At 36.1% G+C, this 26,317-nt stretch overlaps 1 protein-coding gene across 1 annotated transcript in view; it reads left to right on the forward strand.

Moving 5' to 3' along the window:
- LOC148945465 (dynein axonemal heavy chain 5-like) overlaps positions 1 to 26,317 on the forward strand; it is a 137,597-nt gene that overhangs the window by 11,454 nt on the left and 99,826 nt on the right. The window contains exons 2-4 of the mRNA XM_089099053.1: positions 1,933 to 2,078; positions 15,102 to 15,227; positions 24,757 to 24,921. Coding sequence (XP_088955179.1) covers positions 1,933 to 2,078; positions 15,102 to 15,227; positions 24,757 to 24,921 — 437 coding nt within the window. The remainder of the gene's footprint in view (positions 1 to 1,932; positions 2,079 to 15,101; positions 15,228 to 24,756; positions 24,922 to 26,317) is intronic.

Genomic DNA, 26,317 nt, shown 5'->3' on the forward strand with positions numbered 1-26,317 from the left:
TGTTGCTCCTTCCTTTCAGTTAAAAAAAATTGTTTTTTTAATTTAATTTCTGATTTTGTTAAATAATGCTTGGAAATCCGGCGCCCCCTTCATAGAAATGTCCCTTACCCCAAAGAAACATCCTCCACGGAAATATTCTCCCGAGTAACCCCCTTCTCCAGCCCCCCTCACCAGAGAAAAATCCTTCCTGAAAATGTCTGTATACTTCCCAATAATCAATAAAATATGTAAGCAATGGGCAGAGTTCATATCTTGCAGCCCTTCACCTGGGAACTGTGGGGGATTAAGTCATCCTAAAAGACATATTTATTAGATGTTCGAATATGCTGAAAAAAATGGCTATCTCAAAGTTTTAATTGGGTGACTTTGAGAAAAAAAAGAGCATAGTAGAGGGCCAAGTTACCCTCCATTTTTTGGAGGGCACGCATCGTGATCTTTCTTCGAGCAAAAAATGCAAATTTCCACCTTTTTGCAGATAGGAGCGTGAAATTTCTTTAATAGGGTTCTCTGATAAGCTGAATGTGATGGTTTAATTTTCGTTAAAGTTAATTAAAAATGCAAAATTCCACATTTTTGCAGATAGGAGTTTGAAGCTTCTTTAATAATGTTCGTTGATAAGCTGAATCTGATGGTTTGAATTTCGTTAAAGTTAATTAAAAAAAATTACAGTTCAAAAAAATTTTATAGTTTAAAAAAAATTGAGCTTTGAGAATGTCAAACTTTAGCGTAAAAAGCGATAGGTTGAGGAAGAGACAACCCCTTTCATATAAGGAATAATTTCTGTTCGTTTTAAGTTTTAACGTCGTTCCTTACTTTCAGTTGAAAAAAACTTGTTTTTTTATTTCATTTGTGAACGTTTTTTAATTAATGCAGGTTTTGATTTTGGCTCACCAAGCATGAATAATTAAAACGAAATTTGCATATTAATTTTACTTTTATTTGGTTAAATGGCTTTCTCGAAAGTTGTTTAATTTTATTTACAAACATTTTAATTAGTAATAAATATACGTAACTTACGAATTAACTTACGTAACGAACTTCTATATTCATATGTTTTAATCCGTATATTACGGGGTTTGCCCCCTAGTCAATACCTTGCTCTTTAAGCTAAAGTTCGAATTTTGTTCCAATTCTTTAAAAATGACCCTTAATCACAAAGACCGTTAATTAGAATAAATAGCTCTTATGAAAGTACTAAAAAATCTTTGGCTTAAAGAGCGAGGCATTGACTAGAAGGTGAACCCAATCATATAGCTAATATGTTTTTTTTTGTTTTAAGTTTTGATGTTGCTCCTTACTTTCAGTTGAAAAACTTGTTTTTTTATATTTAATTTCTGATTTTTTTTTAAAAATAATGATGGGAAATCCGGCGCCCCCTTCATAGCAATGTCTTCCCCCATGAAAACTTCATTCATGAAAAGATCCTCCCATTTAAACCCCCGACCCACCCCCACCCCCCACTACCAGAAAAAATTCCCTCTGAATACGTCTGTATACTTCCCAATAACCAATACTATATGTTAACATTGGGTAAAGTTCATAACTTTCAGAACTTTTGGGTAAAGTTTATATATATATATATATATATATATATATATATATATATATATATATATATATATATATATATATATATATATATATATATATATATATATATATATATATATATATATATATATTTATATATATATTTAGTTAATCAATTCTAGGAGCAATTATATCAATAGAAATTCCAATTGCAAATACGGATTTTCGTTGATAGAGAGAGTGGAGATGCAAGGGAAAGCAGGCTTAGAGCCATTATGACTTTCTTTTCAATGTTTGTAACGCCGCTGATATATTTGTTAATACTCAGTAATTTATTCCACCCTTATTTACGATTTCTGAGCTAAGCTTTTTTTATATATTTAATTTGTCTGTATCTTTTAGTCTCTAGTCATGTTCTTCAGTATTGTCCTAATTTCGAATATGACGCGAAATCCCTGCCTAAGCTTGGACCTGGAAATTCTTTGACATCTCAATTTGTTGCTGCTGCTGAACATCTTGCCAATGGTTGGCTAAAACTCATTGAATTGGTAAATTATACTTCGTAAACTATTTTGTTGTGTTATTTAAACTGTCAGGAGACTATTGTGGTGAAGTCCGCCAAATGGATAGGGATAAAACTTTAAAAGAATATTACTGATGATCGTCATGTCGCAATCACGCTGTAGAATAAAAATTTTGTTGTTTTTTATGTGTTTGAGTATGGATTGTCCATTTTAAGGCACATTGTTAGTATTTTTAACGCACTTAAGAACTAAATTACCACTTACGAGCATTTCAAAGACGATTTAGTCAAATTACCTAAAAAAAATGTATCTAGTTTTAGCCAGAATATAACTTGTAATTTACTGAAAAAAATTCAAACGAATATGCATTGTCAGTTTAACATAAATATGCTGGTATTTATTCCTTAAAACCTTAATTAAGTTTTGATTTCCTAAAGTTATAAAAGGAAAAAAAAATTAAAATAATTTTTTTCATTAAAGTACAAATTATATTCTGGCTTTTAGAAAGCATGGGGTTGAAACCCTACTCATTAATTTCTGCTCGTTTTGAGTATTACTCTATTATTTATTTTATTTCTTTTTATGGTGGGTTCCTTTTATTTGTTGATACTTATTTGTGGTAGTTGTATGATTGGTAGATTATTTGATTCTATTATTGTTCATTTTTGGTTTAATGGAGCTCTTTACTTTTTTTTGGAAAACTTATGTTGTGGAAAAAGTTTTTTTTAATTAATTTCTGTTCGTTTAATATTAACATAATCTTTTTCAAAAAGAAAGACTGAGCCTCTTTTAAAGTTAAACAACCATCCCTTCCATAAAAACCTTAAAAACCCCCTGGGTGTAACTTAACAACCCTTGTCCCTAATCTCTGGGGTTTGTTTTCAGCCCCAAAAGCCGTGTTATATGATCTTTAGACTATTTTGAATAGAATGGCTATCACAAAATTTCTATTAGATGCTTTTCGGGACAATGCGATGTGTGTGTGTGTGGGGGGGGGGGATGGGGTGAGAGGGGTAACTGCCCATCGATCACTTTGATTCTTAAAAAGAGCACTAAAACTTCTGATTACATATCCAATGAGCCCCTTATGAGTAGTATATGGCCGCGCTGTCTATAAAGATATTTTTTGCCACCATAGTACAACATACAGTCCTAGTCTTGAGAGCTGTGGGGATATTTTATGATCAAAAACAAAATTCATAGACCGTTGTGATATGCTGAAAAAAATGGCTATCTCAAAATTTTGATTGTAAGTGTTTGGGTAAATGATGGGCTTGGGGGGGGAGGATTTGCGCTCTGATCACTTCCGACTAGTAAAAAAGGCACTAGTCCTCTCAATTTCCAATCGAATGAGCCCTTTTTGAAGCTTCTACGAAAAAACTTTCTGTAATAACCTTATATGCCCTAAGGACATAACTTAGGACCCTTGTCCTGAGGGCTATGGGGGAGGGTTGTCCTTCTTAAAGACATAACTTCCAGACATTTCAACTACGTTGAACAAAATGGCCATATCAAAATGTTGATCAGAAATGTGTTGGGAAATCATGGGCATGGGGCGGGGATGATTTTCCCTCCGATTACTTTCGATTATTAAAAAGGACAATAGCCCTCTCAATTTCCAATCCAATGAACCCTTTTTGAAGCTTTTACAAAAGCACTTTCTATAAAAATATTATATAACCCCAGGGCATAACTTACAATCTCAGCCCTGAGGGCTGTGGGGAGGAGTGTCATAGAGAAAAACATAATTTCTGGACCCTTCCACTACGTTCAACAAAACTGATCTATCAAAATATTGATCGGAAGTGTTTGGGGAAATGATGGGCTGGGGGGCATTCACCCTCCGATCGTTTTTTACTATTAATAAGGGTACTAGCCATCTCAATTCCCAATTGAATGAGTCCTTTGTGAAGTTTCTACGACAACGCATTCTATAAAAACCTAATATGCCCCTAGGGCATAACTTACAACCTTCCCCTTAGGGCTGTGGGGGGTTGTCATACTCTAAATATAATTTCCGGACCCTTCAACTAAGTTCAACAAAATGCTAATATCAAAGTGTTGATCGGAAGTGTTTGGGGAAATTATGGGCGTGGGGTGGGGAATTCGCTCTCCAATCGCTTTTGACCATTAATAAAGGGGACTAGCCTTCTTAAATCCCAATTAAATGAGCCCTTTTTGAAGTTTCTACGGCAACACTTTCTATAAAAAACCTTGCATCTCCCCAGGGCATAACTTACAACCTTTGCCCTGGGGGCTGTGGGGGGTTTGTCATCCTCAAAGACATAATTTCTGGAACTTTGAACTATGTTATGGCTATCTCAAAATTTTGATTGAATGCTTTCGGAAAAGCGATGGGTGTTAGAGGGGGTTAGTTGCCCTCCAATCACTTTCGACCATTAAAATGGGCATTAGCCCTTTCAATTTCAATTCCAATGAGCCCTTTTGAAGTATCTACGAAAATACCTTCTATAAAAATTTTATATGCCCCCAGGGCGTAACTTACAACCCATACCCTAAGGGTTATGGGGGGGGGGTCATCCTCAAAGACCTAATTTCCAGAACTTTAAACTACGTTGAACAAAATGGTCATCTCAAAATTTGGATTGGATGTGTTTGGTTAAATGGTGGGCATGAGAGGGGGGTTGGTTGCCCTTCAATCACTTTCGACTATTCAAAAGAGCACTAGCTCTCTCAATTTCCAATCGATTGAGCCCTCTTTTAAGTTTCTACAACACCGCTTGTTTATAAACCTTATATAACCCCCAGGGCACAATTTACAATCCTTACCCTGAGGGTTGTGGGGATTGTCATGCTTAAAGACCTAATTTCTTTAACTTTCAACTACGTTGAAAAATTGGCTATCTCAAAATTTTGATTGGATGTATTTGGGGAAATGATGGGCGTGAGAGGGTTGTTAGTTGCCTTCCAATCACTTTCTACTATTAAAAAGGGCAATAATCATTTCAATTTCAAATCGAATGAGCTCTTTTTGAAGTTTCTACGACAATGCTTTCTGTAAAAACCTTATATGCCCCAAGGGTATGTTTTACAACCCTCGCCCGAGGGCTGTGGATGGTTTGTCATCCTCAATTACCTAATTTCCAGAACTTCCAACTACGTTGAACAAAATGCCTATCTCAAATTTTTGATTCGATGTGTTTTGGGAAATGGTGGGCGTGAGAGGGGGGTTTGTTCCCCTCCATTCACTTGCGACTATTAAAAAGGGCACTAGCTCTTTCAATTTAAAATTGAATGAGTCCATTTTTCTACGACAACGCTTTCTATATAGTTTCTACGACAACGCTTTCTATAAAAACCTTAGATGCCCCAAGCGCATAACTTACAACCCTTACCCTGAGGGGTTTGGGGGTTTTCATCGTCAAAGACATAATTTCCAGGTATTTCAACTGCGTTGAATAAAATGGCTATCTCAAAATTATGATTGGATGTGTTTGGGAAAATGGTGGGCGTGAGAGGGGGTTTGTTCCCCTCCATTCACTTGCGACTATTAAAAAGGGCACTAGCTCTTTCAATTTAAAATTGAATGAGTCCATTTTTCTACGACAACGCTTTCTATAAAAACCTTAGATGCCCCAAGCGCATAACTTACAACCCTTACCCTGAGGGGTTTGGGGGGTTGTCATCGTCAAAGACATAATTTCCAGATATTTCAACTGCGTTGAATAAACTGGCTATCTCAAAATTATGATTGAATGTGTTTGGGAAAATGGTGGGCGTGAGAGGGGGTTAGCTGCCCTCCAATTACTTTCAACTATTATAAAAGGCACTAGCCCTTTCAGTTTTCAATCAAGTGTTCTCTTTTTGAAGTTTTTACAACAATATTTTCTATATAAATCTCATATGCCCCCAGGGTATAACTTACAACCCTTGCACTGAGGGCTCTGAGGGGGTTATCATTCTCGAAGATCTAGTTTCCAAAACTTTCAACTGCGCTGAACAAAATTGATATCTCAAATTTTGATTGGATGTGTTTGGGGAAATTGTGGGCGTGAGACGGGGATTAGTTGCGCTCCAATCACTTTCAGCTATTAAAAAGGGCACTAACCATTTCAATTTCCAATAAAATGAGCTCTTTTTGAAGTTTTTACTACAATGCTTTCTGTTAGAACCTTATAGGCCCCCAGGGCATACCTCACAATCTTCGCCCTGACGGCTGTGGCGGGTTGTCATCCTCAATGACCTAATTTCCCGAACTTTCAACTACGTTGAACAAAATGGCTATCTCAAAATTATGATTGGATTTGTTTTGAGAAATGTTGGGCGTGAAAGGGGGGTTAGTTCCACTCCAATCCCTTTCGACTATTAAAGAGGGCACTAGCCCTTTGAATTTCCAATTGAATGAGCCCTCTTTGAAATTTCCACGATAACGCTTTCAATAAAAACCTTATATGCCCCCAGGGCAAAAATTAAAACCCTTGCTCTGAGGACTTTGGGGGAAGTGTCCTCCTTAAAGTTATAATTTCTGGATCTTTCAACTACGGTTAACAAAATGGCTATCTCAAAATTTTAAATTGATGATTTTGGTGAAATGGTGGGCGTGGAAGGGGTGTTAGTTGCCTGCCAGTCACTTTTGACTATTAAAAAGGGCACAATCCCTTCCAATTTCCAATCGAATGTGTCTTTTTCCTAGTTTCTACGACAAGTCCTTCGATACAAAGTGCCCTGGTCTAAAAAAAAAAAAATAAATAAAAAAAAATAAATAAATTAAAAAAAAATATGTATATAACACGTTGTGCCAACATTTTTATTTACTCATGGAGCGCTATTGCGCTGCCTTTGATATAGTCAGTCAGACGGGTACCCAAGAAAATACGTAGACAATTTCTCTGGAAAACATCTACAAAATCTTCCTCCCTCTTACAGAGCGCCCACGCTTTAGTACCATATCTATCCACTGTCGTCACTGCAGCTTCCAATAATTTAATCTTGGTATGAAGATTCATCTTTCTATTCTTCCAATTTTTTCTCAACTGTGATAAACGCCCTGGGCCTTGGCTATTCTTTTTTTTAACATCTTCACTACACCCACCGTCTTTACTAATGTTCAATTTTAAAAAATCCTCCACAAAAGAAGTTTTTCAAAGGAAAGTAAAGAGCTAAATTAAGCCAAAGATGAGCATAAACAAAGTCTATAATTTTTCAAGCGTAAAACTGGAATAAATCACCATCAATAAATAAATGAAACCCAAAACAAACAGAAATTACAAAGCTTCGAAAAAACATAATATAATTTTCACTTTACTGAAAACAAACCTAATTTTAAATACTTTCTCCTTTTTTAAGTATAATAAATCCAAAATTAATAAGACTTTCAGGAATGAATATCAGTATGTGCAATAAACTGTCAATCTGCATTATTATGTTTTTTTTTATCAGTTTTCTTGGTTATGAAGGTGAGTTTTTTTTTCTTTTGATATTATGACAAACGAAAACGCATAGCTTGAAATAAGGACTGTTTTCAGTATATTGCAAATTATGTTATGATATTAGGAGCCACGGGGCCTGGCAGCTATACTCCTCTCAGGTTCTGCTCGTTCGGAGTCTGAATCGGCTATTTATTGAAATTCCTTTTCGTTTGGGTTTTACTTCTTTATTGATGGTGATTTATTGTAGTTTTACACTTGAAAAAATTATTTGTATTTTATTTCTGCTCATTTCTCGTTTAAGGTAGCTCTTTATTTTTCTTTGAAAAAATTCTTCTATGGGAAAGTTTATTAAAATTAATTTTTTTTCGTTTTCTATTGACGTATTTTTTTCATTGGTTAAGAAAAGAATATTTTAAATCTTTCCAGTTTTTCTCTATAAGGATCCAGATTTTGGCTTACTGTCTACATGTTGGACAAAATTTTTCAACAATTCGATATACTCTACGCCCTTTTGAATACGTGGATACCTGGATGCCCTTTAACTCTTCTGATTAAATACAAAACTAGCAGTAATAGTATTAGTAGTAGTAGCAATTAGCAGCAATATTGTTGGTAATATTGGTAGTCCTTTAGGTTTCAAGTCAACACTCTAAGGTGTTGCTGGGATATTGCTAATACAAGCCTTTATAACCGAAATGTAGATAGGTGTGTTTTGATTCAGGTCAGTACTACCCTCACCAATCTCTGAAAGTTTTACTAATGCCCTTAGCATTAGCATTAGTAATAGTCATAGTAGTAGAAGTAATAGTAGCAGGATTAGAAGTATTATTAGTGGTAACAGTAGTATTATAAGTAGTAGTAGCAGTAATAATGTTCACGATGTGCCTTTTCGGTCTAGTTCAATTTTCCCTCTCCATACTCTGACAGTTTCAACCTACTGCTTCAAGCCATTTCTGAGATACTGGTGATACGCCCTTTAAATAAACTGTATGGAAAAAATGTGCTTTTATTTACCCCAACGTCTCCCTCGAATGGTCCCTACAAGTTCCACATTAATACGATTAGCCGTAATAACAGTAGTACTTATAGCAGTAGCAGTCGTAGTACTATTACTAATCGTAGTAATAGTATGCACATAGTGACTTTTTATTAGTTCAACGTATCCCTCAACATGCCCTGAAAATATAAACCTAATACTCTAAGTCGTTCTTTAGATAATGCTAATTCGCCCTTTTGACAGCGTGCATAAAAATAATTCAACATCCCGCTTAGTATTTCTTAGCAGTTGGAGCCATAGTAGTAGCATTAATAGTAGCAGTTGGAGTTCCTTTAGTAGTAGGCCTATACAAGTACTACCTTTCGGTCGTTTCAGGATCCCCTTCAACACGCACTAAAAGTTTCAACCTATTACTGTAAGCCATTCCTGGGGCACCCTTTTAAGAACCTGAATCGACATAGTGTGTTACGATTTAGTTCAAGATCCTCTTCAATATTCCCTGTTCCAATATTCCCTCATCCTCCTCAACAAGTTTTATCGTATTGCCCATAGCTTCAGAAATACTACTAGTAGTAGTTGCTGTAGTAGCTGTAGTAACAGTACTGGTAGTAGAACTAGTTTTAGTAGTAGTAGTACTATGCATATAGTGCTTTTTATCTAATTTGACATCCCCCTCATTATGCCCTGAAAGTTTCAATATAATACCCTAGACAATTTCTTGAATATTGTTGCGACGCCCGTTTGACAACCTGCATGCATGGATTGTGTTTTGATTTAGTTCAATGTCCCCCTAAACGTTCTCTGAAATTTCCATCTCCATACCCTTAGCCATAGTAGTTTCAACTACTTTTTGGACACAAAAGGTCAAACATGGAATTTTTAAAGGAGGTTCACGGAATGACCCTGCTAGTTATCGTCCTAAAACTTGTCATTGGGTAGTAAGGATTTTCTCAATTCTAAACATTTTTTTGATGATTCCGTTTGGTTTTAGGGCAAAACATTCAACTGAGCATGCATGTGCAAATCTTTTCATTTATGTAAATACATCTCTTGACTCTGGTCTGATACCTGCTGTGCTCTTTTTCTCGATGTACGAAAAGCATTTGATTCAGTAACACACAAGATTCTTCTTTGGAAACTATCCCATGTTTAAATACAAGGGAGTAAGTATTCTTGCTTTCTATTATATTTATCTCGTCGAGCTATCTCGGTTGATTCTCTATTTTCCAACCAGTCTGAAATAGAGTTTGGGGTTCCACAAGGATCTGTGATTGAGCCGATACTCTTTTAATTCATATGAATGACCTCATAAATGCGGTTAAAAGTCTAAAACCTACTACTGGATGTCGTCTTTGTCAACCTGCATCTGTCACTAATTGTTACAAGAGTTAGTCCTTCTCTGATACATTTATAGCTTTTGCTGATGACAGTAGTCTTGGCACAGCCGGTAGAACTGAGTCCGATCTCTGTTCAAACATGATTGTCCATTTTTGAAAGAGTTACTCCGTGGTTTGATGTTAATTATCTTGCCTTAAATGTTGTAAAGTCATGTTTTCTTTTTTTTTTCAAGACTTTCAAGGACTTGCTCTGGTTTAAATGAAATACATAATCAATACGTTCGATTCCAAGACATCTTGCTTGATGAAAATCTCTCCTTCAAGCCTCATATTGACCTCATTAAAACGAAAATCTCTAGAATACTTGGGATCCTTAAACAATTGAAACACATTTTTCCAGGGTCAATTTCTAGACTCCTATTCTACAGCCTAATTCAGCCGTATTTTTCATATTGTTCTATTATTAGGATGTCAACTTTTCCCTCATCACTGAAGCCACTTTCAAAACTACATGATAAAGCAAGGACTCTTATTAAGGATATTAACTGTTCCCTACTTAAACCCTAGCTTGACTTGAGACCTCTTTATTTTCTTTCTTGTGCTTCTTTTAATTATTCGAGGTTACATGGCCAGCTTCCTGCTGCCCTATGTAGTAATATATCTTTTATTTCTGCGCAATCGACTTGCTATTTCTGCACTTCAAATATTTTACAGATACCTTATGCTCCGTCAATACGGTCGACCTTAACCTTTTGATAGCTTGTAACATGATTTGGAAAACTCTCCCGGAGTCTGCACGGGGCTCCCACTCGTTTCGTATTTCTTCATAAATTATATTAGAGATTTTTTTGCTAATAATTAATTTTTTCCCCGGTTCTCTGATGAGTTGGTGTCTCCAGATTGGACTGAAGTTTATTTGTGTGGGTGGAATCATGTATTACTCCCTTGCCTAGCTTGGATTTTTTTTGAGTTTGGGGGGGGGGGGAGGGTTCAGGGTTGGTTGGTTTGGTGACGTGATATTAATATTCAGAAAATGTTTGATGAGTGTATTTGTTTCTTTTTTAGTATTGTTCCTCCCCTGTTTTTTCCTGGCCATGGAGCCTTGCGGGGGAGACATTTTTGTGTGTAATTTACCGTGGATCTTGGTATTCACGGAGATATTTCTTGTATTGTTTTTTTCAATAAATTCAATGCAATAAATTCATGCACCCTTTTCTCGATAAGAACTACTACATGTAAACAAAGGGTGAATTGTATAACTATAGCCCTTGCCCCAATGGGTGTATGGGGAAGTTTTTTTATTCCCAGAGACATAGTTTTAAAGATTTCCAGCTGAACTCAAAATTTTGATCGAATGTCTGGGAGGGGGGCTAGTTGCCCTCCAATCACTTCTGGCTTTTAAAATAACTTGGCTCCTTCTATACGAAGTTCCTTGGTGAAAAAAAAAATAATATTTTGTTCCCACATCGCCATTTACTTTGGCAGATCTATTGCACTACGTATGATACTACCTAGGGAAGTGAAGCTGTCCACTTGATCGAACCTCGTTACCCAACATCACCGCTCTATCTTCACTTTTTCCAAGTCTTAGCGACTTAGTCTTCTTAACAGTAATTTTCAAACCTATTCTTACACCCTGAACTCTAAGAACCACCAAAATTAATTCGTTTCGCTAACATTTTCTTCTAGGAGGCTCAAATAATCAGCATAAGGCCTTTGATGGGCTCTTTAGCATAGAGGGAAGTCCATCAAAATAATCCATCTAAATATGGCTTGAATGCAACCCTGCTTAATTCTTGTTTCAATACGAAACCAGCCACTAACCTCATTTCCAACCTTAACCGGAGCAATGCTATTCTTCTACGTAATTAAATAAAAAAAAACAAGTTTTTTTTTACTGAAAGTAAGGAACGACATTAAAACTTAAAACAAACAGAAATTATTCCGTATATGAAAGGGGCTGTCCCCTCCTCAACGCCTCGCTCTTTACGCTAAAATTTTTTATTGTTTTAAAAAAAATAGATTTGTGAGAAAGTCAAACTTTAGCGTAAAGAGCGGAGTGTTGAGGAGGAGACAGCCCCTTTAATCTAAGTAATATATTCTGTTCTTTTTAATTTTAACTGTCGCTCCTACTTTCAGTTAAAAAAAAACCTGTTTTTTTAATTTAATTTTTTAACGTTTTTTTATTAATAAAGGTTTTTATATTTGCTAACCGTACATAAATAATTAAAACAAAAGTTGCATATTAATTTTACTTTTGTTTGGTTAAATGGCTTTCTCGAAACTTGTTTAATTTTATTTACGAACGAATTTATTAGTAATAAATATGCGTAACTTACGGATTATCTTACGTAAAAAACCTATATATTCATAGATTTTTAATACGTATATTAGGGGGGTTCATCCTCTATTCAATACCTTGCTCTTTACGCTAAATTTTAAGCTTTGTTCCAATTCTATAAGAATGACCCATTAATCACAAAGGCCGTTAATTCGAATAAATAGCTCTTGTTAAAGTACTAAAAAATCTTTGGCTTAAAGAGCGAGGTATTGACTAGGGGGTGAACCCAATCATATACGTAATATTTTCTGTTCGTTTTAAGTTTTGATGTTGCTCCTTACTTTCAGTTGAATAACTTTTTTTATTTAATTTCTGATCTTTTTCTTTAATAATGATGGGAAATCCGGCGCCTCCTTCATAGCAATGTACCTTCCCCCATGAAAACTTTCTTCATGGAAAGATCCTCCCAAATAACCCCTGACCTCCCCCTCAATCTAACAGAAAAAATCCCTCCCCTGAAAACGTCTGTATACTTTCCAATAACCATTAGCCTACTATATGTTAACATTGGGTAAAGTTCATAACTTTAAGCCCTCCCCCCGGAGACTTCGGTGGATTAAGTCATCCTAAAAGACATATTTATGATATTTTCGACCATGCTGAACAAAATGGCTATCTCAAAATTTTGATCGGAAGACTTTGGGAAAAAATGAGCGTGGGAGGGGGCCTAGTTGCCCTCCATTTCTTATACACTTAAAAAGGCCACTAGAACTTTTAATTTCCGTTCTAATGAGCTCTCCCACGATATTCTAGGACCACTGGGTCGATACGATCACCCCTGGAAAAAAAACAACAAATAAACACGCATCCGTGATCTTTCTTCTGGCCAAAAATGCAAAATTCCACATTTTTGTATATAGGTGCTTGAAACCTCTACAGTAGGGTTCTCTTATGCGCTGAATATAATGGTGTGATTTTCATTAAGGTTCTGTAACTTTTAGGGGGTCTTTCTCTCTTTTTTCGAAAATCAGTCAAATTTTCTCAGGCGCGTAACTTTTGATTAGTAAGACTGAACTTGATGAAGCTTATATATTTGAAATCAGCATTAAAATGTGATTGTTTTGATGTATCTATTCTTATCAAAATTCCGTTTTTTAGAATTTCAGTTACCATTGAGCCGGGTCACTCCTTACTTACAGTTCTTGTTTGATACTAATCACTTCAATATATTTATCTGTTATACTATACAAGGATAGGGCCTACAGTAAAGCTCTTCTACCGGCTGAGTCAAACGCTTGCTCATAATCTATCAAATTGATAACTCAATTATTAATCTAAGACTGAAAATTTGATTGATGCACCCTCTCCCCCTCCTAACACCACACTTTTCCTCCCTTTAACATAATCTACAGTATCTAGAAGTCTAAGAAGTATCATGACACTAAGTAATTTGCTTCCTAAAGAAACCCATCTAATGCTTCTATAATTGCCATGCTCACTTTTATCACCTCTGTTGTACAGGGGTCTGATTAAAGTTTTTCTAAATATCTGGGCACTTCCCTTTTTTCAAGAATCTAATTCATCATGTTCAGTAATTTATCTCTAACTTTGCAGCCACCATTATTTAAAACATTCATTTAACACGACTTCGCCTTCTTACAAAATAATGTTTGAACCTATTATGTACCTCATTCTTTTCTTAAGATTTATCTACAGCAAAGGTTTATTCTCCTCTGGCTTGATCGCCATTGGCCTAATGGGGTTAGTTACGGTTGAAACAGTGTAAGTGTAAATACACAGAGTCATATCCATTTGAAATGGATGCCAATCCAGTAAGCAAAAAGGTTTTTTGGGTCAAAGCTGATTTTCCCAATAAACATGTGCTTTTTGGGAATGGTTGCTATCCTCTGAACGGTCATGCTACCCTTTGCAGGAAAATGAAAGATAAGAAATGCCAAACTTTCTTATCTGTCCTTCTCCTACTTATTCGAGCTACTTGTCAGCTGCGAGACCTTAATAGGCCCTAGCCGATCATTCTAACTAGCTGCGTTCCTTACAGACCCTCCCAATTCTTTCGAGATAAATACTGATGCTACTATCTGATTATTGCAGACAATAACTCCCCCCCCCCAATGTTTCCCACTAATCAAGCACGAGGAGACAGTTTGGCATTACTAAAATGGGAAATTAGGATGGTTTATAAGATAACGTTACTTTCAAGCTATTGAGGGTCCTCCCTGTGCACGACCATGTTTTCAAAAAGTTCGAAAGGCAAAATAAAGTTTGTCCTTCCACGTAAGGATACAACCCTTGCAGTTTGGGAATCTAAAATGAGTTAAAAAGAAAAATTTGCCACTGAGGAACAATGCATTTCTTCAAAGCGTTGGTGAAGCATAGTTAAGAGTGTGTTAGCGTTGTTGAAAGGCTCTTTCATTTACATCTTTCAAGTTGATGGAGTAGGTAGCGTTATAGCTGAGTGTGAGGAGTAAGCTGAACTTCTGGCTCAGGGATTTCAAAGGATTTTTCGTACAGTTTGAAGGCTGCCAAAGAAGCTCAGATAAAATTCTAGTGACCACAAAATGTGATTTGAAGTTTCTTAGGAAACCTTTTTTTGAGGTTTCGCCTAGAAATTTTCATGTCCCATGATTTTCAGTGAAGGTTTGGATTTCCCAATGTAGTATTCTGGGTCTGCCTCTTTCTCAGAAATATTAATGACTTCGGGGACATCCAAAAAAATCCACTTCATTTCCATGCGGATGATATAAATGGTCCAATAGTCCTGTTAAAAATCGCTCATTCATTTTTAAATGGTTTTGGTCATTTCAGGATTCTTTTCCAGCGCCTGAGAAAGCAATTTGAAAATTCCAGTAATGAGTTTTTTTTGGATAATTTTAGGTAATATTTGTTCAGAGTGGACTTGTTTTCAACTTTCCTGTCTTAATTGAAATCAAGGTTTCTAGCCAGGGCGTATTTTCATTTAGCTAACTCTAAGGCAAATTATGCTATCTTTGGAACCTAGATAAATATTTTTATTTTTTTTAGGAAATTCGGGCATGGGAAGCTTTTCGCATTGATGACGACAGTCTTGGGCCAATAGAAGAGATTGCCTATTGGAAAAGGCGAAAACTACGGATATTGTCTATCTTAGAGAGAACTACAACAAATGAGGTATTCTTTGAATTAAATTGATAGTTTGGTGTATACATGGGCGTATAAGGGGAAGTCTACTCCCCTAGGATAGTCCCAAAAGATCTTCACCAGTGTAAAATTTAAGTATTGCCACATAAAAAGACAATTTATCCATATTCACGACCCCTCCTCTCGTTTGAATCGAAAAAATGTGAACCCTTTCCTTGTTTTTAATCTCCCAGAAGATATATAGAAATTTTTTTCTAATAATACATTTTTACACACTTTCAAGCTCCCCCTTCTCCAGTTAAGAAATAAAAGATGGCCTTCTCCCTTGCCTTATTTTTAATCTTTTAGAGGGGAGCTAGGTCTCAATTACACTTAACTACAACAGAAAAATGTGGTGGTGTTTGCTTTTTCTGTGCCATTGTTTGCTCTAGTATTGTCCGTCATTCTCACCGGGCTTGGTGTGTTTGGAACTGTAGACTGCAGCGTCTTTTTTTTCCAAACTTGATACACATTTGATACCGCGCGTATCGTCCCTGGCAATATACGTCATAATCTTAGTTCAGTTTCCTTAAGCTCATCGTGATGTGTACATCGGAAACAGTTGTCATTGCGCGTGCGTGGCGGAGTATGAATCTTGTGTGGTTTTAAATCTCTTTCACATTTTTTTAACGGAGAGTATAGCCTTTGTCGATGCCTTTGTATATGATGACTTTGTATAGCCTTTCTATATTCTGTCCACTGTGGTTCTGAACATGATCTCTCATCATTTGGGGAGTGTTTGCTTACTTTTTCCTCCTATAGAAACGATGACCACTGTCAACTTGAAAATAAGGGTGCTTCCGATTTTCACCGTTAAATTATTAGGCTGAGAAGAATTTCCAGACCTAGCTCTTGGGAATTCTAGTCCACCTGTTCCCTAATGCAACCTAAGCTAGCATACCTTGTATCGAAATGAAGAGAATACTGAGTGGAATAGAATTTTTTGTGGAAAACTCTGAAAATGTTATAGATACACAGTCCTGATCCTTAAGTGGGAGCAAGGGTAGGGGGGTTACAAAAAGATGGTAGGCATTTGAAAATTGCATTACAGACATTAAAATGACTAGAATCTTGTTGATTACGAAGGCCTTATGCAATTTTAAACTTCCCTGATAAAACAAAGAAAGTTAATCCTTAATATAATGTATCCACGGCCAGTAGGAAGAACGAAAAAAAAGAACAAACAACCTAATATTTTTCCTGTATCAGAATAAGGCATCATCAGCGTTGAAAAAGGAAAAAATTTAAACCAAAACAATCTTTAGAAAGGGAAAAATCTAAATATCTAAAATCTAAAATGGATAAAAAGAAAAATACCCCATTATGCATAATAATTACTCCAATTAAAACCCAGTTTAGTAAAATATCTAAGTGCTATTTCTTGCACAACACAGATTAAATAATAAAGACGAGCAAAAAGTTTTGCTTTTGAGAAATAATCCTTTTATTCTCATGTAATGCAGCTTCACGCTTAGGTTTTTATTTGACTTCATCCCCTAGTAACTTTGCATGACCGAGTACTACTCCTTTATTTTTTACTTCATTTTTTAAAATAATATAGTAAATTAAATCAAACAGTTCGTAATAACGAACTGTAAGAATCGATGCGGCTCAATAGTAACCAAAACTCTAAGAAAGGGAGTCATGGTAACAATGCATCACAATACATCAGCAAAATTGCCCAATTGTTGAAAAGGAAGAAAACACCCCCAAAACATCAAGTGATCTTAATGAAATTCATACTATCAAATTCAGCATATCGAAAAACCTCGCAATCGAGGTTTGAAGCTCCTATATACAAAAATGTGGAATTTCGCATTTTTTGCCAGAAGCAAGATCACGGATTCGTGTTTATTAATAATAATATAATATTATTTTATACCCGTCAAAATCAAACAAAAGAGACGGAGTACATTAAAATACAAGAAAAAGATAAACAAGACGAATATACACGACAAAAACAAAATACATAAAAGTACAAGTCTTAGACACTAATGTAATACTCACTAGTAAGAAAAGACTGGTTAAACCGCAGAGAAAACAAAAACACACCGACTTCTACTGGCGGAGGATTTCAAACTACGGATAGCCTTTGAACTTTTGAACGGATGGCCACGGAACATTATTATTGAATTTTGAGATCTGATTAAGGATGGCTGAAGTTGTGTCTGCCATATTATAATTCCTAATAAGAAAAGGATCTCGGGACCAAAGTGGGAGACGAAGTAGAAACTTAGCATACTTAAAGAAAACAGATCGAAATTTACGTTTATCGCACTCGGGAAAAATTCTCCAAGAAGGACTCAAAGACAAAAAATGGGGGAGTGCAATTGCATCATAAAGGGAGCTAAGACTATTCTGTTGAACCTTAACTTATTTGAAACAATTTTACTATCGAAGGCCAAGGTAAGTAATGAACTGGACTGGCTTAACATTTGCATTTCCAAAAGCAATCGTAAAACCATCGGGTACTGATTTCCAATTAAAAAGCAGGATTTCTGACTTTTTTTGCGTTAAACTCTAATCCGAGCTGCTTATAATCATTTTGGAGGATGTTAAAGTTTTCCTGTATACCCGAAACAGTGCAACTCGTATGAAATATATCATCCATGTGTGATATTAACGAAACATCGATACATCGCAGGACACAAGTTGTTTTACATCTCTCTTGCTTTCGGATTATTGTATTATTAAAAGCAGTAGGTGAAGTTATTGCCCCTTGTCGAGCTCCTTTTTTAACCGGGACAACAGGATTATTTTTTATTTTAAGATCCGGATGCTGATGCGAGAGCTTAAGTTCCGCTTTCAGATTTACATATATATCTTTTAAAAGAAGAAGGGTTCCTTTTTTACACCGCGCTTTCCCGTATCAAATATCAAATAATCATGAAACAAAGAGTCAAAGGCACGTACGCCGCGAGAGCCAAACTTTTTTCATTTTTCTCGGCATTAGCAAGAATAGATGCTACGGCAGACAACGCATGGCAACAACCCAGATGCCGCTGGAATCCAAACTGTGAGTCCACACTATAACACTTATTTCGGACTTAGTTAATTATCAAAAGCTCAAATATTTTACAAAAAGTTGTCGAAAACGTGATCGGCCGAAAGACGAACATTCCAGATGAGGTTTACCTTTCTTAGGGATCGGAGTTAAAGCCCTAATACCAAAATATGACAGAACTATTCCGGTGACGAAAATCATTTGAAATAACAGTGTAATATGATGAAGGAATAATTGACTACAGATTTTGACATGGAAAGCGGAAATATTATCTGAACCCATGGATTTCTTTTTCTTAAGGCGATTAATAGCATTCATTACACACTCTAGAGAAACCACAAAGTCAGAATTAGAAGAACTAGCTAAGAAAGAATCTAAGTCAAACTTATTATAATCCGCAAGGCACTTTTCAGGGGCAGAGAACACGTTCTCATAATATTCGACCCAAGTTTATTTAGGCATGTCATATTCCGATATTTTAGTAATGCAACTACTCTGTGGTTATAGCACTATTTTTCAAAGCTCTCTTGGATCACTAAGAACTTTATCGGAATAAACTGACTGAATTGAACTCCTATAATTGGCAAGCTCATTCGCGACCCGTTTTTTAGTCTGCAATCTTATCTGATTTACAATATCAGATCCAAGGGAACCACAGTCTCTCAAAATTTTAAACCGAAATTGAGCCTTATCAAATGCATCGCAAAGTGCTGAGTTCTTTAACCACCCTATATTCTCCGTCCCACTTTTAATGCGCTTAATAGGAACAGTCGCAAGTTCGGCAACACGCAAAGAATGAATGAATTCGGCACAGTATACATTTAGCATCACTCGCATATCAACTGAGTCTGCATGAGCAGACTTACAAAGTAGGTCATAGGGCACACGGATTTTGTCCAAGATTATTTCATACGATTCATTAAATTTTTGACCATTAATCCTAGAACAATTCGGTAACTTAATCCACCTTTTACTCGACTCGGCGCTGTCCATATTTTGGGGTAACTGAGCCTGCGGAAAATATACTGTAAACTTGAGTGGGAGATGGTCAGACGTAAAGTTATTATCCATAACAAGCACAGAAGGAATATTAAGAGATTGGCATGCTACAACATGGTCTAAGTTGGACATACTTCCAGAGTTATGAATGTGTATGTATTTTTCACTTTTTGCTCTGATGCATAGATCGTCACTCATAATGCAAAGTAAAATACTTCTGCTATTTGACACCGTGAGGTCATCGAACTCAAAATTGCAGTTGACGTCACCTACTATAATACAATGAAGCTTTCCTTGACGAGCTTTTTCCAGGCATTTAGAAATTTTAGACACACTAATTGCGAAGCGACGTTCCGATTTGTCGTCCCGGTTGTCAGTCGGAAGATAGACATTAATTATAGCCACGTTGTTTACTCTAACAGCTAGGTAGTAATCCTCCGAATCCAAAAGGTCAGAGCTTTGGTTTGATCGAACGTACACTACTAAACCACCTGAAGGACGACCCCAATCTTTTGTTTGCTTCGCAAGCACGGAATATACATTATGACAAGGTGAAAGATTCAACAAGTTTATGCCCTGCTCCATAGTAAAATGCTCTTGCAGGAATATTATGTCGCACTCACGAAGAAAATCAAGGACGAAAGTGGATCGGTTTTTAAAGTTCTCATTGATATTCCAAGATATCAGACTATGTGATGTCGGGAGTTGCTCGGTCATGGCCTAGCAGAGGTCGGCTTCTGTCTAGCAACGGGACATTTTACGCTGTAGCATGTGTGACCGTTTTTCTTACATACTACACAAAACATCAGCAGTGCATGGATTGGATTCGCTGGACGCGTGGTCAGTTGCTAAACGGCGACCACAAATGGCAGTATTACTACAATTGGCCGTAAAATGGCCTTCGGCGTGACAAGAGAAGCATCTTCTTGGCAAAAACTTATATTAATCAACGGGAAGTACTTCGTAATCAATTTTGGCTCCGTATTTAAGGAAGGAGTCCAAGTCAGCGCGGGTATCGGAGTAAACTTTCTAAGAACGTGAACTTCCGATCCTGATTGCTTTGCAAGCTCTGGGGATAAGGTGCAATACATCTTGTTCTCCATTTAGATGGAAATTCTTATCACTACCCAAATCAAGTTTGGAGCTCTTAGTGACGCATTTATCGTGGGCTGCTTGCCTTTTATATGGTCAACGATAGCTTCAGCAGTATCTCTAGACTTAGCTATAAGTTTCTAGTCGGCTTTACTCTTACGTAGTTGACTGACTTGAGAAGGATTTGAACACACTGAATCGCGAAAGGACTTACGAGCATTTTCTCTCTCCAGGGGTGTTTGTTTTGAAACAGTTATCCTAGAATATCAAGAGATGGCTCATTTGATCTGAAATCAAAAGTTCTATTGCCCTTTTTAAGTGACCAAAAATATTGGAGGGCAGCTAGCCCCTTTTCCAACGCCCATTTTCCCCCCAAAGTCTTCCGATCAAAATTTTAGGATTGCCATTTTGTCTAGCTTAGTCAAAAGATCTAATAACTATATCTTTGAGGATGGCTTGAACCCCCGCAGCCCCTGGGGGAAGGGATACAAGCTATGAATTTGCCGATTGTTTACACACAGTATTAGCTATTGGGAAGTATGCAGATAATTTTAATAGGGGATTTTCTGGCGGGGGGAGGGTACGTGAAAAGATCTTTTCATGGGCGAATTTTGTGGGGAGGGGATTTTACATGGAGTGGGAGCTGGATTTTCCAGCATTATTTAAGAAACGATCAGAAATTAATTATATAAGAAAACAAGTTTTTTCAACTGAAAGTAAGGAGCGACATTAAAATGAGCAGAAATTATTAAAAATATGAGGGAAGTGACTCCCTCCTCGATACCTCGCTTTTTAAGCTAAAGTTTCTTAGAAGTTAAAAAAAAGCTTATTATTCTTATTACACGGCCCTTGTGTTTCATGAGTCATTCTGAAATAACTGGAGAAAAAGTCAAACACTTGCATAAAGAGCGAGGTATAGACGATGGGGTAGGGCCCCCTCATATTTTTAATAATTTATGTTCGTTTTAAGTTTTAACGTTGCTCCTATCTTTCAGTTGAAAAAGCCAGTTTTTTTTTTCAATATATAGGCCATTATTATCTGTGTAATTCCCAAATACGCAAAAATGTATAGTTTTAATTTTTATTGCTTTTCTACACCGTTGCATAAAAGCTTCATCAATAGGAATTGCTGTCCTTACCTCAAACTGTTCAAAATTGCAAGTATGAACGAAAGGTTGCTATGAGAAAACAGAGAAAAGAAGTTTCATGAGGATTTGTGATTTTGAGAGTTTCATCTGTGGAATTATGGTGCTCAGTAAATCGTTCCACAAGTTTCTGGTGAGTTTGAAAAATTTAGAATTTACGACATGAGCTAGGAATGCTATACACTGTACTCTCTAGATTGCTACACGTTTTGTTTTCCTCAGAATCGAGAAAGCTACCCACAGGTCTGGCCGATTTGGAACAAGTTTTAATGTTGTGTTTAGACCAATTTAACTTATGTTTTTTTTTCTCTATTTTTGCCAAGGCCCGGTACATGAGGTAAACAGATGTAATCATTCCATATTTTAGAACCCGATTATTGAGGATCTTCATGTTTGTCGTGCTTGCCTTATCTCTTCTTTATTATTTCATCTGTGAATCTAATTGGATAACTCCTGCGAAATAACATGTCCTTCAGGTGACATAGTTCTGAATAAAGATATTATTAAGAAGAAATTATAAGTTGGAATAACTGCTGCTTTTTTAGTGACACTGGTTGGCAATAGTGGAAGTTCAGATTCCTATTGTTATGAGCTTCTTTTTAATTAGCAAAACATCCGAAAAAGGTAACTATTCCCCCTCCCCAACCCAAGTGCAAATGATGGTTTTTATGAAACCTATTTGATCTAGATTAACCAAACTTGTCAGGAATTTGAGAAGCGATCTATGGAGCTCCACAATTCCATCATAAAACTCTCAAATTTGGAAAGCGTCCTGGAACTTTTGTTTGTGGTTCACCGGGGTGCATTATAGTTAATCAAGAACATTTTGTATAGATTCAAGAGGCAACGGCTATTTCCAGTAATTAAGGTCTTACGCAATGGCTTACAGAAGCCCTTGGCAATCGGAGTAAGGGAGATAAAGCGGATTTGGGCATTAGCAAAGATGTTGATAGTATAAATATTAATTCAATTTACGATATTATTATTAAAGATAAAACTATGGTCACTAATTTTAGCTCTGCCACGGAAAGTCATCAGTGAATCGGATCAAACAGTTCGTTGTAACGAACTGTAAGTAAGGAGCAACGTGGCTCAATAGTAACCGAAACTTTAAAAAACATATTTCTAATATCAATAGATATATTATTATGCTTATTATGCTGATTCGAAATAAATAAGATTCATTAAGCTTACCCCATCTATGGCTACAAGCCTGAGAAATTTTGCCTGTTTTAAAAAAAGTGGGGAAGCACCCCTTAAAAGTAAATAAATCTTAATGAAAATCAAAACGATCACATTCAGCGTATCAGAGAACCCTATTGTAAAGGATTCTAGGTCATACCTATAAAAATGGGGAATTTTGTATTTTATGCTAGAAAAAAACCACGGATGCATGTTTATTATTTTTTCCCCCAAGGGTGATCGTACCGAAATAACAGTCTTAGAATATCGGGAGAGGGCTCGTTTGAACGAAAAATAAAAGTTCTAGAGACCATTTTAATTGCCAAAACAGATTTGATGGCAACTAGCTCCCCTTCCTAGTCCCCTTTTCCCCAAAATCGTACGATCAAAATTTTGAGGTAGCCATTTTGTTCAACATAGTTGAAAGGTTCAAAAACTGTGCCTTTGGAGATATCTTGACCCCCACAACCCCTGAAGATAGGTCTTCAAGTCATAAAGTTTGCCCATTACTTACGTATATTATTTGTAATTGGAAAATATACAGACATTTTTCTGGCGGGGGGGGGCGGGAGTGGGGCTCGGGTTCCATGGGGAGGAGATTCTTTGGGGAAGGAAATTTCCGAGGCCGAACTTTGAACTGGGTGAAATTTTACACTGGGTGGATGTGACAGAATTCCTATACGAAATTATTTTTATTTGTTTTACTTTCTCTTTTCCAACTCAATTCTACATGTGGATATGCTGTGGGGAGAATTTTCCGAGGGAGATTTTCAGCAGGTTTAGATTTCCGGGAAAAAATTTCAACGGAAGCGTGAATTTTCAGAGTGATCGGATAGGCGATTAAAATTAATGTCTTTTTCAAATGAAAGTATGCAAAGGAAAATTTTTCAGGCTCAGTCATCCGCAAGAAATTTTACGGAGGGGAATTTTCAACGAGGATGGAATTTTCCGGAGGCATTTTTATGAGGGGGAGGTATTTTACGCAGGAGGAACTTAAAACGGAGAAGTTTACTCCGTTGAGGGGGGGATTTTCATGGAGGGTAAGACAGATTTATCGAAATTATTTAAAAAACGACAAGAAATTAAAAAAAAATTCAATTGAAAGTAAGGATCAACATTAAAACTTAAAACGAACAGAAATTATTCCGTATATGAAGGGATAGCCCCCCTCCTCAATACCTTGCTCTTTACGCTAAAGTTTGACTGTTTGTCCCAATTTTTTCTAGAACGACTCCTGAAACACAAGGGCGGTTTAATTACAATACGAAGTTTTTTTAAAAGTGCTAAAAACCTTAGCAAGAAGAGCACGGATGCAAGTAGAAGGATTATTTTCAACTGAATGATTAGGTTCTTTTTGCCTTTTTTATTGTCTTTTTGTTAGTTATTTCTGTACTGTAATATGGGGGACTTATTGACAGTCTACTGTTTTGGTTTTTACTTGAAGTAGTTGTTGTATATACGAATGTTTCTTTGCTTTTCCCCCTTTCTTTTCTATTTTCATTTTAATTCTTCCAGATTTTTCCTTTCTTTCGATTGTTTTAGGTTTAATTTTTTGCCTTTTCAACGCTATGGCCTTGTTGTGATTTAGGTGAAATAATCGTTTGTTTGTTTATATTTCAACTAGCCATGGACCCGTCGTTTTTGAGCCTAACTTCTTTTGTTTTATCATGATATTCCCCTTTTACTCTCATCATATTTATTAAGCTTCCATATCTTCTCTTTCTTCTTGGAAACGACAACTAGAAAAACGGATTTCATTTCAGCCTCGGTATTTTAGAAGTATTTATATATTTACATATCTTTTAGAAAATCTGTTAGTCTCTTCCATAATTGGAAGTTGTTATAGACTTAATTAGGGTTTTACCCAATAATTTTGGTTCGGAGAGAGGGCTATGATAAATATTTTTATATTAAATAATTAAAAATGCCATTTCAAAATTTTGTAAATAGGGGGACTTAAATGCTCATCGCTTTGGATACTACTTGTTTCTATGTTGTTTCTAGTACCTTCTGTCTTGAAATACATGGATAAATCTCACCATTGTCTTTCTTAGTTCTGCTCATGTTTATTTAGCTGCTTATTCTGTTTTTATTTTAGGTTACTCAAATAATTTATCATTTAAAGCGTGCAAAATGGTCTTACTATGAGCGCTGGAATGAGGCTGACAGCAAGATCAGAAGACTTCTTCGGGATGCTGCAGAGATTGTACCGTTCCTCGGTAACTTAGAAATGCAAATACGACCATTTTACGTTTGTAACCCGGTAAATATATAAGCAAGACTTTATAATGCTGTAATTCCTTTTTGATCATTTTTACAGATCGTTCTATATTTTGTTGTTAATCGCCATATCTGAATAGCTATATGTTTTTTTAATGCTAAAACCCTAACACTAAAACACTAACAGCCAAAAACTTTCTCTTTATTTTTTTGTACTGAAAATCTGCAACATAAAGGTAAGACGCAGAACAGAGAACTAGAAATTTCACGGAATGTAGGACTTTCACAGAACAATTTATCAAGACTTGATGAAAAAATTGTTACTTTCCATAAACTTAAATGATAAGTATTTAATTTCTTTCCCAGACAAAAAATTGAAAAGAGCTCCAGTGATCATTATTCACTGATCACTAAAACAAACAAGCTTGTTTAAAAAACAAAAGAAGGCTTGTTTAAAAAAAATCAAAAAAATCTGGTATTTAGATGTTGAAAAGGCAAGTTGTAGGCAAGAGTGTTAGTTTTTATGTTATGTTAGTTGTAGGCAAGAGAATCAGCCAGCTCAATATTAACTTACCTGAGCCACCTGAAGTTGCTGCCAATGGCCATTTCAGGTTCCTTTGTCCAGAGCCTTCCGGTATTTTCTTATCAATTACCAGCTGGTGATCTTCTCCGTTTTTTACCCTTGATTTCTCCCTTGGAGATTAAAAAGAACTAGGAGACTAAGAAAAACAAGCGTCTGCCCTTTGGATATCCCATTTCCTCTTATTAGGGCTTTCAGTAACTTCCTTTAAAGCCTTTGTCTGTTCGTTTCAAGAGATTACTGAGTCTGGTAATCTATCTTATAAGTGTCTTTAGTGACTCCTCTTCAATACCCTTGTCCGTCGTTTTCAATGGGGTATCAGAGTGTGGACAATTTCCACTAATATGAAAACAGGTTTTCATAAACCCTTAAAAAAGAAAAGTAGAAAGCCTGGTTTTGAGGGTTTTCGCCCTATATCTGTCACTTCTGTATTCTCGAAAAATTATAAAGGATTCCTTGCAGACTGGCTGAATTAGTAAATTCAACCCCTTACTGACATGAGCCAATTTAGGAACCTCAATCACCATCAGCTTCCAATTACCATGTTTATCTTGTTACCACCGTTGGAAAAATTCTTGAAAAGTCTAGTTCTTGGATAAACTTAACTTCCTTCAACCTCCAAAAAGTATTTGATTTTGGTAACCACTGGATTTTCAAACAGTTCGTGGCAACGAACTGTAAGTAAAGAGCGACCCGGCTCAGTAGTAACCGAAACTCTAAAAAACGAAATTTTGATACCAAACAATACATCAAAAGAATCAGATTTCGATGCTGATTTCAAGTATATAAGTTTCATCAAGTTTATTGTTACCCATCAAAAGTTACGGGTACAAATATAATTAAAGTACAAATATAATTT

This window comes from Artemia sp. Qi Xiang Cuo, chromosome 13 (assembly GCF_049724085.1).
Source record: "Artemia sp. Qi Xiang Cuo chromosome 13, ASM4972408v1, whole genome shotgun sequence".
NCBI classification, from domain to species: domain Eukaryota; kingdom Metazoa; phylum Arthropoda; class Branchiopoda; order Anostraca; family Artemiidae; genus Artemia; species Artemia sp. Qi Xiang Cuo.